Source organism: Coenobita brevimanus, chromosome 55 (genome assembly GCF_032717465.1).
Source record: "Coenobita brevimanus isolate Jiangsu-jjx chromosome 55, ASM3271746v2, whole genome shotgun sequence".
Classification (NCBI taxonomy): domain Eukaryota; kingdom Metazoa; phylum Arthropoda; class Malacostraca; order Decapoda; family Coenobitidae; genus Coenobita; species Coenobita brevimanus.
This window is the reverse complement of record NC_137008.1, coordinates 54,453,859-54,470,931: the sequence shown is the minus strand read 5'-3', so window position 1 is coordinate 54,470,931 and position 17,073 is coordinate 54,453,859. Positions and strand designations below refer to the sequence as shown.

General features: G+C 44.0%; 1 protein-coding gene across 1 annotated transcript in view; it reads left to right on the top strand.

The window, feature by feature from the left end:
* Positions 1–17,073, top strand: part of Cap-D2 (CAP-D2 condensin subunit) — a 181,169-nt gene that overhangs the window by 96,614 nt on the left and 67,482 nt on the right. Inside the window, exon 17 of the mRNA XM_080273545.1 lies at positions 7,547–7,661. Within this exon, the coding sequence (XP_080129671.1) occupies positions 7,547–7,661 (115 nt within the window). The remainder of the gene's footprint in view (positions 1–7,546; positions 7,662–17,073) is intronic.

The window sequence follows — 17,073 nt, the reverse complement described above, 5'->3', positions numbered from 1 at the left end:
ACCTGAACTGGCTCAGTCCAATTGGAGTGCCTTAATTACCCACTAAACCACTAGGCACCATAATTTGGGTATGTGGTTATCACCCAGCGTAGTAAATGGTTTCCTGGTGTACAGGAAACCATTTGGCTTGTCACTTAGTGTAGAGTCACCCATAGGCAGAAGGAAGAGGAAAGAATAATGGAAAGAAAGATAGAAGATGAAGTGTAAAGTCACCTGTAAGCAGAAGAAAGGAAAGAATGAATGAAGGAAAGACAGACAAAGGAGTGTAAAGTCACCCATATGCAGAGGGAAGTGGAAAGAAAGAAAGAAGAAGTGAAAGAAGAGGAAGGAAGGATGAAAGGAAATGGCAGACACTCAAAACAGCAATACATCGAGTGAGTGGATGGTGAGTGCCCCCACCACCCACAGCCATACCACGTTGAGTCCACCACTTGTCGTCCAATATATATACCACAAATATATATATATATATATATGGAAGAGGAGCATAAGACAGTATGGATCAGTTGGGTCAAGGATTGTGTGGGTAAAGTTGAAAGTTGGAATACAAATGTGGGCGATTGTGTGTGTGTATGCACCAACGCAAGATCGTGCTAGAAGAGTGAGAGAAGAGTTCTGGACAAAGGTGGAAGTGTGTATGGAAAAGTTTGGAAGAGATGAGAGAGTGTTTTTGATTGGTGATATGAATGGTAAAGTTGGGAATGTGAAGGTGGATGGAATAGTTGGTGAGTGGGGTGTGCCTGCTGAGATAGATGAGAATGGGAGTGCGTTAGTGGACATTTGTGCTGGGAGGGGGTTGGTGATAGCCAATACCCTCTTCAGGCATAAAATGATCCACAGGTATACATGGTGAGTGATGAGAAGGGTGGGTGGTGAACTGAATGAAAGGAAGGCAATGATTGATTATGTGTGTGTGGATGAAAGGATGCGAAAATGTGAAAAGGATGCAAGAATGTATAGAGGTTGGGGGAGTGGACTTTCTGACCACTACTTTGTGGTGGCCAGAATTAGAATGCAAGTAAGATGGAGGAATAGAAGAAGGGAAAGACGAGAGGAAGGAGTAGTTGCAAGGAGAGTGGAAAGGTTATAAGAGGATGAGAAAAAGGCAGAGTATAAGAGAGAAGTGGAGGAACGATTGGGCAAATATGAATTGGAGCAGATGGGAGACGTGGAAGGTGTGAGTAAGATATTTACAGAAGAAATATGTGCAGCATGTGATGTGGTGTGTGGAAGGAAGAGAAGACGGAGGGGGGTGCAAGGAACAGCATGGTGAACTGAAGAGGTGGAACAGGCTGTGGCACAAAAGAAGAAAGCATACAATGAATGGATGAGAAATAGGGGCGTGGAAGAAGTTGAGAGGTGGAAGAGAGAGTTATATGTGGAAAGAAAGAGAGAGGTGAAAAGTTTAGTAAGAGTAAGAGGAGAGTGGATGAGGAATTTGGAAGGAATTTGAGTTTAAAGTGGAGGGATTGTAAGAAAATGTTCTGGAGAGAAGTGAAAAGAGTAAGACAGGGTGGAAGTGAAGTTAGCAGGGGAGTTCGTTCGTTCGTTTTTAAAGGCTCCAACATGCTTGCATGTGTCGGCCTTGGTCACCTAATGGCGGCTCTCCACGCTGCACGATCCATTGCAGCCTCCCTGTTCAGTCCCTTAACCCTAAGGTCACACTTAATGACCTCGTCCCATGTCTTTCTCGGTCTACCCCTCATAACCCCACCCCCAATATTAACACTTCTCACCTTCCTCACCCAACTATCATCCCCCATCCTCTCCACATGTCCAAACCACCTCAATCTACCTCTCCTCATCACAACACCAATACACTCCAGTCCCATCCTACCTCTCAACTCTTCCATTGTAAACCCAGCCCCTCCAGGCCTTGGACGCAGGGACGCACTGCACATCCACCTAATCATTGTCATTTCTGTACGTCTGAGCCGGCGAATGTCTTCCTCCTTCACTGCCCAGGTCTCACTGCCATACAGCATTACACTCCTAACACACGCTGCATACAAAGACCCCTTAGCACGTAGGGAGAGCCCCCTCAATGTCAGGAGAGGCAAGAGCTCCCTGAACTTCTTCCAACCACTTCTCACCCTAGCCACAGAGCTAGCTCCAGCCCCACCTCCAGCACACAACATGTCTCCTAAATAACAAAACTCTTCCACACACTCAAGAGATTCACCAGCAAGTTCAATTCTTTCACGTCTGACGATCTCCACCTGCTCACCCCGGCACGCCGTACACATAAAATCAGCATTATCTCGCAGTCTATCTCTGATACCACTACATCTCCTATGCACCCATTTATCACACACACCGCACAAGATGAAATTACTTCCCACGCCCTTGTGGCAAACTGCACATGGCCACTCTCCCTCGTCTTTGACAGTACCGCCACCAACCCTAGATATCATCACTTTTGTTTTATCTGCATTTACCCTTAAACCCTTTTGCCCCATACCATCTCTCCACTTCCTAAACATTTCCTCCGCCTCCCTTTCATTCTCTGCAATCAACACCAAATCATCAGCATACAACAACTCCCACGGGAGTCCGTTTCTAAAGTCACGTGAAAGGGCTTCAAGTACCATGATAAACAACATGGGACTCAAGACTGACCCCTGATGCACACCAACATTCACGGAAAACTCATCACTCAAATCTCCATTCACTCTCACCTGGGTGTGAGCACCCACATACATGGCCATAACCACCCTAACCAGCCACTCCTCCAAGCCAAGCTTTCTCATTGCCCACTTCACCACCTCTCTAGGGACTCTGTCAAAGGCCTTTTCCAAATCAACAAAAACAAAATAAAGATCCCTTCTCCTACCAATATATTTTTCCTGAAGCTGTCGAACAATGAATATGGCATCAGTGGTCCCCCTACCTGGCATAAACCCAAACTGCATCTCATCAATATTCACTCTTTCTCTAATCATACCTTCTAAAACTCTCTCCATTACCTTCATTATCTGATCTAAAAGCTTTATACCTCTATAATTCCCTCTTTCCAGGGCATCACCCTTCCCTTTATACACATTTACAATTACACTCTTCAGCCAATCAAGATAAAAATGGTAGATTACTAGTGGAGAAGGGAGAAAAAGTGAGCAGATGGAGAGAACACTTTAAGGAATTGTTGAACGTAGAGGATGGAAGTAATGCGAGTATAAGTGGCTGGGGAATGGCTGGGAGAAGGAGGGAGGTGAGAAGACAGGAAGAAATCAGTAGGATAGAAGTTGTGGAAGCAATGAAGAAAGTTAAATCGGGGAAAGCCCCAGGAATTGATGGAGTGTGTGGTGAAATGCTGAAGCATGGGGGAGAGATAGTAGTAGAATGGATGTGGAAGATGTGCAGATTGGCCTGGGAGGAAGGTAGAGTCCCGGAGGATTGGAAGTCAGGTATAATTATTCCCTTGTACAAAGGAAAAGGGGAAAAAGAAGTGTGTGGTAATCATAGGGGCATTTGTCTTCTTAGTATAATAGGAAATGTGTATGGTAGGATACTTATTGACAGAGTTAGAGAAAGAACAGAGAAATTAGTTGGAGAAGAACAGGGAGGCTTTAGGAAGGGAAGAGGTTGTGTAGATCAGATATTCATTCTTAGATCTTTAGTGGAAAAGTTTCTAGAGAAGGGAAAGAAGTTGTATGCGGCTTTCATGGATTTGGAGAAAGCATATGACGGTGGATAGACAAGGATTGTGGAAAGTGTTAAGAATATATGGAGTAGATGGGAAGTTATTGAATGCTGTAAAGAGTATGTACGATGGTGCGAAGGCTGCAGTGCGTGTGGATGGTGAACTAAGTGAATTTTTCTCTTTGAAAGTTGGTTTGAAACAGGGATGTGTCATGTCTCCATGGTTGTTCAATCTGTACATGGATGGGGTAATAAAAGAGGTATAAGGTAGGGTAGTGGATGTTGGAGTGGCCCTGGTGAGAGAGGATAGTGTTTGGAAACTCCCTGTACTGTTGTTTGCAGATGATACTGTGTTGTTGAGTGAAGACGAAGGGGAGCTGCAGGGCTTGGTGGATGAGTTTGAGAGAGTGTGTAAGAAACGGAATCTAAAGGTGAATGTAGGGAAGAGTAAAGTGATGGTCTTTGAGAGAGGTGAAGTTAGTGAATGTACAGCGAGGTTGGATGGTGAGGAATTGGAAAATGTGAGTACGTTTAAGTACTTGGGTAGTGTGATGAGTAAGGATGGAGGTTTGGAGGGTGAAGTGCTTGAAAAGGTACAGCAGGGAAGAAAGGTTGCTGGTTCTTTGAAAGCAGTGATAAGAAACAAGGAAGTGAGCATGGAAGTGAAAAAGTTACTACATGACAGTATTGTGATACCAACTCTAACGTACGGAAGTGAAGCTTGGACATTGTTGGAAGGACACAAGTCAAGAGTTAGAGCAGTGGAAATGAGTTATTTAAGAGGAGCCTGTGGAGTCACGTGGAGAGAGAGGCTGATGAATGAGGATATAAAGGAGCTTTGTGGTGTGGATGTGGATGTGATAGGAAGCGTTATGAGGAACACACTGAGGTGGTTTGGCCATGTGGAGAGGATGGAGGGTGAAAGACTGAGGAAGAGAGTGTATGTGAGTGAGGTGGAGGGGGAAAGAGGAAGGGGGAGGCCGAGGATGAGATGGAGGGATGGGGTGGAGAGGTATATGAGAGAGGGGGGTGTGAGTTGGGAGCAGGGCAGTGAAATGGCAGGGGACAGGGCGACTTGGAGGCGATTTGTTTGTGGCCACCCCAAACGGGATTGAGGCGTCTGGCAATAGATAGAGAGATAGATATATATATGTATATATATATATGTATATATATATATGTATATATATATATATATATATATATATATGTATGTATGTATGTATGTATATATATATATATGTATATATATATATATGTATATATATATGTATGTATATATATATATATGTATATATATATATGTATATATATATATGTATATATATATATGTATATATATATATATGTATATATATATATATGTATATATATATATATATATATATATATATATATATATATATATATATATATATATATATATATATATATATATATATATATATATATATATACGTCTGTGGCATTTTGGAGCCGCGGACTGGGAGGCCCTCAGGCAGTACTTCTTTGATTTTCCCTGGAATGATTATTGCTTCCATGGCCGGGAGCCATCTGAGTGTGCCTTGCGCATTACGGAGGTTATTCTCTCGGTCATGGAAGCATACATTCCTTTCTCATATCCTTTGACTAACGCAAGAAAGCCTTGGTTTAATCACGCTTGTTCTAATGCTGTCCACAACAAGGAGAGGGCCTACAAAAGGTACCAGAGCCAACCTACCCCTGAATCACATCATCTTTACGTTTCTGCCCGGAATCGTGCTAAGTCTGTTCTTCGCTCTACTAAAAATAATTTCATCCCTACTAAATGCTCGCAACTCTCCAACTCGAATTCTTCCCGCTCCTTCGGGCACCTTGCCAAAAATCTTTCTAACAACGAGAGAATCCTGAGAGATAGATGGATGAAATATCTGGAAGAGATGAATATTTTGGCTGAAAGTCAGTTTGGATTCAGAAGTGGAAGGTCATGTGTTTCCAATTTGTTGAGCTTTTACTCAAGAGCAATTGACATGCTACAAGAGAGAGACGGTTGGGTGGATTTTGTGTATTTTGATTTTGAAAAGGCCTTCGACCCCATAAGAGACTATTGTGGAAACTAGAGCATATAGGAGGACTGAAGGGAAACCTCTTGGAATGGATGAGAGACTTACTGAGAGACAGACAAATGAGGACAGTAATAAAGGATAGGATGTCTGGTTGGAGAGAAGTAACAAGTGGAGTCCCCCAGGGCTCTGTGTTGGTGCCAGTAATGTTCCTGATTAACGTTAATGATATGGTAGAGGAAGTGAACAGTTATGCAAGTCTGTTTCCTGATGATGCAAAGATCCTGAAAAAGGTAGAAAGAGAGGAGGACTGTAAAATGCTGCAGGAGGGTCTGGATAGGATACATGACTGGAGCCAGAAGTGGGAAATGAAATTCAATGCAAAGAAATGTAAAATATTGGAAATGGGTAAAAGTACCAAGAGGCCATCACTGAATTATTTGATGAGTAATGAACCTATCACCAAAGCGAGAGAAGAGAAAGATTTGGGAGTGCTGGTCCAGGATAGTTTGTCTCCTGAAAAACATATTAACATGACAGTTAGAGAGACGTATAAACTCTTGACTAACAGGAGAGTAGCATTTCATTACATGGATCAGGAGATGAAAAAATTGATAGCAGCCATGATCCGCCCCAGATTAAAATATGCAGCAGTACTGTGGTCCCCACACAAAAAGAAAGATATAAACAAGATTGAGAGTATACAAAGAACAACAACTAAGATGGTCCCCAGTCTGGCAGATCTGTCGTACAGAGAGAGGCTGGAACAGCTGGATTTCCCTTCCTTAGAGGAAAGGAGGGAGAGGGGCGACATGATTGCAGTGTTTAGGACCATGATGGGAGTAGATAAAATTGACAGAGAAGATCTGTTTTAATGGGATTAGAGAGTAACAACAGGACATGGAATGAAACTGAAGAAGCCAAGCTGCTTGAAGGATATCAAGAAATATAGTTTTCCTTATAGATGTATAGACCTATGGAATAACCTGGACAAAGAGATTGTCCAGTCTAAAAACTTAAACGAGTTTAAAGCAAAATTTGACATTGAGAAATGTAGACGAGACCCCACGAGCGTTGCTCATTTCCTGTATATCAACTAGGTAAATACACACACACCACCTGCCTCTTATCTCTCTCACCTCATTGCCATCATTCCCTATGTACTTTTTTTCTTTTTTTTGACTAAGTTTGTCATTACTGTATGCTATCAAAATTGTTTTTCGCCTACTTTTAGCAGAATAAGTTGTCATCTGAAGATATCCTCTTCCTTGACACCCAAATATTGCTCTGTCCCCTGTCATAGTAATTGATCACCATGTACCACTTCGTACACTGTAGTTAGCTCATTTTATGCCCAGTGATGTTCCTAGAGGTTTTGTGTTTACAATACTACAATGAATACTAGGTATGTTCGGGACATGGTAAAAATTTTTTAAGAGGGCCAAACTCCAGACACAACAAAAGCAGTTATATGTAAGTGATATGGAGAGTGAGAGACTGATGAGGAAAGTGTATGTGAGTGAGGTGGAGGGGAGGAGAGGGAGGGGGAGGCCAAGGATGAGATGGAGGATGGAGTGGAGAGGTATATGGGAAAGGGGAGTGTGAGCTGGGAGCAGGGCAGTGAAATGGCGGGGAACAGGGCAACATGGAGGCAATTTGTTGTGGCCACCCCTTATGGGATTAAGTCATCTGGCAGTAGATAGATAAATGTTAGGTTGCAGGTGAGATTAGTAAACAGTTGCTGTGGGAGTTGTTTATCATGATATCTTCAGATGCAGTCATGTGCATTATTCCCTTTTCATATTTATCGAGAATTACAAACAGGACAAGCTCAGGTGGTATATGAAACTGGCACTGTGTTGCAGGTGAGATCAACAAGCAGTGTTTGGTGTTACTTTGGGAGCTGTTTACCAAGGCACTTCCTGACACCACTGACGAAGAGGCTCATTCTGCCCTCATCCTCCTTGCCATGTGTGCCAAGTAGGTCTCCTCATGTTCTCTAGACATTGACTTTTTCCTCCACCTGGCTATATGTGGTACACAGATCATTAGACTTTAATTCTTATGAACATATTTCATAGCTTCTTTACTCATGCTACTCTCAGATTATTTTAAGGGGAAAATATTCTAATATGGGGATTAGGTGTAACCTTAATTAATCCACCATTAACATAAATTCTTCCTAAGCTAAGTAGAATTGTTTGGTTAAAAGAAAAAAAAAAAAACTTGCATCTTTGATCAGTGCAAAAGGGTGATGCTGAACTGCATGTATTGTACTATTGCGGCCAAAAGTTTCTTTCCACTCTGGGTTCTGAGTCCACACGATGCTGAACCCTTACTGGCTGGCGGGTTGCTGCTGACTGAGTTACCATCCCACCATGTAAACTAGCACCAGGGCAGTTGAGTATTTTGCTGTATTAATATCATCATTCTTATTCATCCATCCATCCATTCATCATCTAATCCTATGTTGCCCCATGAGGAGCATAGAAGCCCAGGGGTAAGCAAGTTGGTCCTGACATTTAAGATGAGAGTGACCAGCCTCACTCACCCCTGGGTGGCATTACCATGAGCAATAAACCCCGTCCATCCCTTGGACATAAACCTACACAGGCTCAATCCAATTGGAGTGCCATAATTACCTACTACACCACCGGTCACCATTCTTATTACTGTTATTAATTTTATTATTTTGTTATTGATATACCAGAAACCATATGCTACACTGGGTGATAACCATATAACAGTTTTTTTTTTGCCAGGTTAAATGTCCCCCAGATTCCCCTATCTAAAATCACTTAATCATGGCAAATGTTTCGGAGAGCCGTGGAGGGCCCAATGCCTGCCCAAGACCCCTACCAAATGGGCAGATTCACATTATCATGTTGAATGTGAGAGGTGTGAATGAGGAGCGCAAGAGGGTGGAAGTGGTGAATGTGTTCAGAAGTGCGAGATATGCCGTGATGGCATTGTGTGAAACAGATGAAAAAGTGTGAAGTGGAGGAGTGGGAGGGTGTAAAATGTGTAAGGTCGGGCATGAATGGGCGAGGAAGATCCAAGGAAGGAGTAGATTTGTTGATGAAGCGTGACAGAGTGGAATGAGAGATTACAAATGTGTCAGCTCGAGGTGTATTTATGTCAAGTTCAAGTTTGAGAAGGTGAAAATGACAGTGATTGTAACATATGCACCGTGTGATGACAGGAGTGAAAGAAAGACAGGTTTTGGGATGAGCTGGATGAAGCAATGGGAGAAATGCCCAGGAGCTATAAAGTGATTGTAATGGGTGATAGGAAGAGTAGGCACTGGTCCTGATGATGACATAATGGGTTGTAATGGGGTACCAAGAGAAAATGAAAATGGGAAACAGCTGAATCATATGTGTCAGAAGAGGAGGTTGTGCTTTTGTAACTCATATTACAAATACAAAGTTGCACATAAATATGGTATAGAGGGAATGAAGATCGCGCTGAAAGCCTGATTGATTACATACTTTTAGAGAACTCAATGCTGGGAATGATTGTTGATACGAGGGCCGTGAGAGGATGATGTGGAGGCCTGTCAAATTGTATGATTGTGGTATACAAGATCAAACTGAGAGGAGTGAGGTGGACCATGAGAGAGAGAAGCAGTCAGGGAGAAAGACTGAAAGTCAAGAAGCTGAGGATCAAAGAAATGACAGATGAGTACAGGACCAAAGTAGAGGAGGAGTTGGAATCAGCAAATTGGAATGAAATGAATCTGTACAGCCTTTGGAATGCACATAGGGATTGCTTAGTTAGAAATGCTAAAGTGGTGTGTGGTGTGGCAGTAGTTTCTAGCAACAAATAAGAAATGTACGGTATGGTGGGATGAAGAGGTTGATAGAGCAGTGGAGGAAAAGAGGAAGAAGTGGCTAGAGTTGTTACAGGACAGGGGTTCAATTGAAATGAAAACTGAATATTTTGAGAGCAAGAAGGACATAAAGAGACTAGTGAAGAAGAAAAAGGAGGAGGTAAAGGATGATCTAGGAAGAAAAGTGAATGCAAATTGCACTGAAAATGGGAAGTTATTCTGGAAGGAGGTGCAGAAAGGTATAAGTGACAGCGGAAAGAAATATGAAAGTGTGAAGGATGTAAGTGGTATATTATTAACTGATGGGGATGAAGTAAGGACCAGATGGAGAGAATGTTTTGGAAGCCTGATGAATGGGAATAGAGAGAGCAGAGTGGCTGTAATCATGATTGGTTTTGGGGGTGTACAGAGGAATGCAAGGGTAGTAAACGTGGCACTCTCACATGTGAAAAATGCTGTGAAGTGGCTGAAAAAATGGGAAAGCAGCTGGGGTTGATGAGATGTATGCAAAGATGATGAAGTGTAGTAGAGGGAGTGGAATGAAGTGCTTGGTGGGGATATGTAAGAAGGCCTGGATGAGTGAAACTGTGCCACCAGAGTGGAAGAAGGCTGTGATTGTACCCCTGTACAAAAATAAAGGTAAGTGAAGTGAATGCAAGAATTATCTTGGCATAAGTTTATTTCGTGTTGTGGGGAAGGTATATGGAAGAACCATTAGAGATAGTAAGAGAGATATCAGAGGTCCTAGTGAGTGATGAACAGGGCGGCTTTAGGAGTGGCAGAAGATGTGCGCATCAAATAATTGCAGTGAGACAGATAATGGAGAAGGCTTGTGAGAAGGACTATAAGGTGTTTATGTCATTCATGGATCTGGAAAAAACATACGACAGAGTAGACAGAGAAGGATTGTGGAAGGTTTTGCGCAAGTATGGTGTAGATGTTAAGTTGCTAGGTGCCGTAAAGAGTTTTTATGATGGTAGTGAGGCTTGTGTAAGGGTGAATGGGCATCTAAGTGGATGGTTCACGATCAGTGTGGGTGTGCAGCAAGGTTGTGTGATGTACCCGTGGTTGTGCAATATACAGTATATATGGATGGGATGATGAGCGAAGTAAAAACATGTGTATTGGAGAGACGGATGGCATTGGTAATGAATGATGATGGATGGAATATCTCAAATTTGTTGTATACTGGTGATGCAGTATTACTTGCAAATACCGGACAAGAGCTTGGTCGACTAGTGCAGAGTTTTGCTGTCTGTGTGGGTCGTGCTTTGAGAGTTAATGTAGAAGAGAGTAAAGTGATGGTTATTGAGAGAGAAGGTGACCCCCCAGTGTGATATTACAGTGAATGGAGAGAGACGGGAATTGGTGAGAGATTTCAGATACCTGGGTACAGTGATATAAAGGAGAGGAAAATGTGCAGAAGAAGGGGAAGAAGGAAAGTAGCTGGTGCTCTGAAGGCCTTGATAAGAAACTGAGGCTCGAGTGTTGCAACTGCATAAGACTTACATGAAAGAGTGTTAGTGCCAACTTGAACAAACGGATGTGAGACTATGGTGTGGCATGAAAAGGTAAAGTCGAGAGAGAGCAGTGGAGATAGGACTGCTGAGGAATGTGTGTGGAGTACAGAGAGCGGATAGGATACAAAATAATGTGATTTGTGAAAGATGTGGAGTGAGGAAGTCTGGACACCAGAATAGAAGAGAGTGTACCGAGATCGTATAGTCATGTGGAGAGTGGTGAGGAAGGTATATCTGAGTGAATTTGAAGGAGGGAGGAGGCTAGGTAGGCCAAGGAGGAGGTGGAGGGTTATTGTGGATGAGTGTGTGAGGAAGCGAGGTATGGAAGTCGATGAGGTTAGGGGACTGACAAGAGATCGAGCTAGCTGGATGAATGTTGTGAGAAGAAGTTCATGATCAGGGAATTGGTACCCCATTTTAACGTGACAGTGTCCAAATTGACCCTGTTGGATACGTTTGTGAAACTACAGAATGTTGTGAATGTTTTTGGCGTATCAGATAGAGCCAGGATGAGTGAATGGAAGTGTGGCCCATTGGATTAGTCAGACTTGGGCTATCTGGAGATTGTTACTCCTCACCATGCCCTAGAGTGAGCAAGGAGGTGCAAGTGATGATGGTGATGAATATTATTACAGTCTAAACTTGTATAATTTGAGTCATATTGTTAATTTACCGGTACAATATATCATTAGTGTCACTAATGGCATGTTATTAATTTTAGTATGGTCTAATGATTATTATATCTTATTAAAATACTCATTGTCATTGTTTCTGCCATCACTAGACACCCTCACAGCTACCCTCCCACCCTCTCTCTCTCTCTCGTTGGGCAACCCCCACCCTCCCACCACATTGACCCCTTCTCTCTCCATACACCTTCCACCCTGGCCTCCTTCATACATCCTAGCCCCCTCCCTATAACCCACTGTCCTCGTCCCTCCCCATTTCCCTTTCTGTGAGTGATACTTAAGTGAATTGGTGGTGTTACAGATGCCTTTGATCTGAAGAAGCAAGAGCGAAACAGTCATTAAAGGCTCCTTTTCACATGGTGCTTTCTTCCACATTCTATCCATAGGTTTATACTTTACAACATTGGTTTTATTTGCAGATGGGAATGTAGTGCTGGCCAACTTTATATTGTATGTGACAACAAAGTATAGCATATGTATATATTTTACAAGTAATTGTTATATATGTACAGCAGATCTGTATTCTACATTGTGTAGTAATCATATTCATGTTCAGTCCTGTGTTGCCCCATGAAGAGCATAGGAGCCTGGTGGTGGGCAAGTTGGTCCTGACATTTAAGATGTGAGTGACCAGCCTCACTTATCCCCGAGTGGCATTACTTGAGCAGTAAAACCCAGTCATCCCTTGGATATAAACTTCCACAGGCTGAATCTGATTGAAGCGTCTTAATTACCCATTAAACCACCAGGCCTCATAATTTGGTTATATGGTTACCACCCAGCGTAGTAAATGGTTTCCTGGTGTACAGGAAACTATTTGGCTTGTCACTTAGTGTAGAGTCACCTATAGGCAGAAGGAAGAGGAAAGAATGAAGGAAAGAAAGAAGAGGATGGAAGGAAGAGAGGAAAGGGCAGACACCCAAAGCAGCACCACATCAAGTGAGTGGATGATAAGTGCCCCCACCCACCACCTATATTAATGTTTCCCTAATAAAAGTATGAACTCGAAATGCTATTTTTACTGTTATATTGTTAATTCAGTCCACAGCAAGCAAACGGTTATGCAATAAAAAGCAAACTGCAAGCAAAGATATATTGAGGTAATGAGCACTTGGAAATATTTTCATCACATGACAGATTGACTTTGATCTGGTTGGTTGTGCACACTGTGGTGCAGTAGTATCATTTCTAGGATTCAGTCTATCTTTGCTGTCTGATGGCTACGGCACTGGTTTGAATCATGCTAATGAGCACTTGGAAATATTTTCATCACATGACAGATTGACTTTGATCTGGTTGGTTGTGCACACTGTGGTGCAGTAGTATCATTTCTAGGATTCAGTCTATCTTTGCTGTCTGATGGCTACGGCACTGGTTTGAATCATGCTAACGCAATGGTTACAATGGTCACACATAGCACTGTAGCATACGAATATTGCATCATTTGCATAATTGAGACCTGACTGCTGCCAATAACCCTCTTTTGTAAGAAACCCTGTTGGTGACATCTCTGGAGTAGTGTATTGCAGACCTTCCCCATGCCATTGTTATGGCAGCAAACCAGTTTGTTCCACTTAATACTGATACTGGTGAATATACTGTAGATGAATTACGTATACTGTAAATAAGAAATGTGTGGGGATACCGGTAGCAGTATCGAATATAGAACGATACACCCATACCCCAATATCCGTCAGTGTTGTGTACCAGTCGGAGTGTTCGGTCGCAAGTACGTTGGATATCAAAGCAATTTTCCCCATAAAATACTAAAGAGCCAGAGATGCATTCCAGACTCAAACTCAAACCCTCGTATACCTTAACCAGACAATAGTGACTGATAGATAAACACCATAGGTAATGTTATTATCCTCAAAAACAATACTGTTGCCAAAAAATTGTACATCAAACATCATATGCAGGAGGGTAGGGTGGTGGAACATGTGTTCAGCACCACATCAGGGCAGCTAAACAGCCATGCAGGCTACTGACCGTGCACCAAGTGGGGGTGGGGAGGGAGACAAGCAGGGATGAGGGAGGGAGACAAGTGGGGGTGGGGGAGGGTGGGATGACAGGGAAGGAGGCAAGAAAGCCCAACAGCCCTACTACCCCCCCACCCCCTCTAGTCTCACTCACTCACTCTCTCTCTCTCTCTCTCTCTCTCTCTCTCTCTCTCTCTCTCTCTCTCTCTCTCTCACTAACCACTCTCACTCACTCTCACTTACTCACTCACCACTCTTTCTCACGCACTCACCACTCTCTTACACACACACACACACACACACACACACACACGTGTGCACGTGCTTGGGGGGAGACAAGCGTTGGCGGGGGAGGGTGGAGGAATGGAGAAGGAGACAACCAGGGTGGAGGAAGACAGGGGGAGAGGGAGGGAGACATGCATGACAGTACTGAGTGTGGTGGGGGATGGAGGAGTGATGGGTGGGGAGAGGGGAGAAGAGAGGGAATGGAAGGAGGATGGGAGGACCAGAAGAGCTTCATTTCAAACCTTGGGAAAGGCGAGGTGTTGAACTAGCAAGGCGATGGACATTCATATTGTTCAGATTGTGAGAATGTTCCTCTACTTCTTGCGTTCAGTCCAGCGTAGTGCTGGTTATTGATGTGCCGGATAACAGGGTGTGGGTGTAATGGGGAGTATCTGTCTGTTTATACGAAGGGTGATCAGAAAGTAATGACAGTTCGTGCTATAACATGAAAACCTTGAATGATGGGAGGTAGGGGAGCAAGGAGAGTGCAGAGTTGCCTGTCCTTACGAGTTTGAACTTGTCGCCGTATGCCTGACTTTTCTTGTTTTATTGTTGTGAGTGAATGCTTCACTCTTGTTTTTGCTCTCTGGCCAGAAACATGGATTACTCGAAAGAAGGCTGCAGGTTCTACATTTTTACGAGGTGGAAACTGGGAAAGAAAGCAACAGAGATTCGAGGGGAATTATTACAAGTTTATCCAGACACTACTCCTTCCCTGGAAACTGTTTCCCGCTTGATTCGTGCTTTCACAGCAGGAAAAACTGAATTGAAAGATGAACAACGCTCTGGACGCTCCCGGACATCCGTGACCGAAGCAACAACTGTCCGTGCACGGTCCATCATTGACAAGGATCCAACTGTAACTCTTAGGTTCTTAGCCTTGGAGCTTGATATCAGTTATGGGAGTGCATATGACATCGTGCATGAACAATTACACCTGAGGAAGAAGTGTTGTCGATGGATACCCCATTTGTTGACTGATGAGCAAAAGGCTGAACGGGTGAGGATTTGTTGTGTCTGGCTTGCTGAATTTGAACCAAATGGTCCAAAATGGTTCTCAGATGTTGCTACTGGAGATGAGTGTTGGATTTCATTCTTCACAACCCGTGACAAGCAGTCAAACATGGTGTGGTTGGGCGATGAAGACCCTCGACCTCAGATTTTGAAGGAAGGATTTCACAGCCGGAAGCGCCTTTTCACCATCTTTTTCAATTCTCAAGGACCAATATGCGTGGATGTGATGCCTGAAAAGTCCACTATCACAGCCCAATACTACACAGACCAGGTCCTTCCACAAGTCTTGGAACACAAGGCCAACACCGCACCAACCCGCCGTCGGTCTCGCCTTTTGCTGCACCACGACAATGCTGCACCCCACAAAGCTCGCCTCACTATGCAGTACCTGGAACAACAAGGTATAACTCTGCTCCCCCACCCACCCTACTCCCCTGACCTGGCTCCCTGTGACTTTTGGTTGTTTCCAAAAATTAAATCTGCCATCGCTGGGAAGCAATTTCATCGCATCCAAGACTTGGCACGGACCGTCAATTCAGAACTCCGAAGTATACCGTCTTCAGAGTACCACGCTTGCTTCATGAAGTGGAGAAAGAGAATGGAACGCTGCATAGAGGTTGGAGGGGAGTACTTTGAAGGAATGTGAGCCATAGTTTGATAGTTCTTCATGCTAATAAAAGTTTATGGACTCACTGTCATTTCTTTCTAATCACCCCTCGTAGCCATCCACTGTATTCAGTCTACCTTGGGTGGCCACGACAAGATTCCCTTGCCCGCCGGTCTCCCGCCAGCGAGACAATCCCATCCCATCCACTCCCCCTCTCCCTCATGCATTCCCTCACCCTATCCTTTCATGTCACTCATGTCCATGTCTCCTTCCATGTTCCATATCACACATATAGGCTACTCCCTTTTACTCATCCTTTGACTATCAGTTCACTCGATCGATCTAAAACTAATAACCAGGTACACCCATACCTGTTATCTGGTGCATCGATAACTGACACATCCGAACAATTTGAATGTCCATCGCCTCTCCAGTCCGACATCCCGCCTCTCCAGTCCGACATCCTGCCTCTCCAGTCCGACATCCCGCCTCTCCAGTCCGACATCCTGCCTCTCCAGTCCGACATCCTGCCTCTCCAGTCTAACACCCTGCCTCTCCAGTCTGACACCCCGCCTCTCCAGTCTGACACCCCGCCTCTCCAGTCTGACACCCCGCCTCTCCAGTCTGACATTCCGGCTCTCCAGTCCGACATTCCGCCTCTCCAGTCCGACATTCCGCCTCTCCAGTCCGACATTCCGCCTCTCCAGTCCAACACCTCACCTTTCCAGTCAGACACCTTGCCCCTCCCTAGGTTTGAAACAAGTCTTTCCCAGTCATCCCTGCATCCCCTCTCTTCTCCACCACCACACTCGGGACTGCCAGGCATGTCTCACTCCCTGTCCCCCTGCCTTCCCACACCCCTGGTTGTCTGCCTCTCCATCCATCCCCCCCCTCCCCCCACCCTGCTTATCTCCTATTGTGTGTGTGTGTGTGTGTGTGTGTTAGTAAGTGAGTGAGTGAGAGGGAGAGAGAGAGAGAGATGGGGGGGTAGTAGGGATGTTTGGCTTTCTTGCCTCCTTCCCTATCTCCCCGCCCTCCCCCACTCCTGCTTGGCACACTGCCTGCAAGGTGCTTAGCTGTTTAGTTGCTGTGAGGTGGTGTTGAGCACTGCACATTCCACCAGCCTACCCTCCTGCATGCAAATGTTTGATGTGCCATTTTTTAGCAATAGTATTGTTCATGAGGATAATAACGTTACCTATGGTGTTTCTGTGCCACTCCCTATTGATTAAGGTACATGAGAGTTTGGGTTTGGATCTGGAATGCATCTCTGACTTTTCTTCAGTATCTTATGGGAAAAATTTCTTCGATATCCAACATACTTGCTGACTGAACACTCCGACTGGTACACAACACTGGTTAATATCAAGAGACTACGCTACAACTATTGAACGAAACGTGATGTAACCAGATTCCATACCAATGGCAGTATGTCCCTGCTATCTGTAAATGGATAAAATAATATA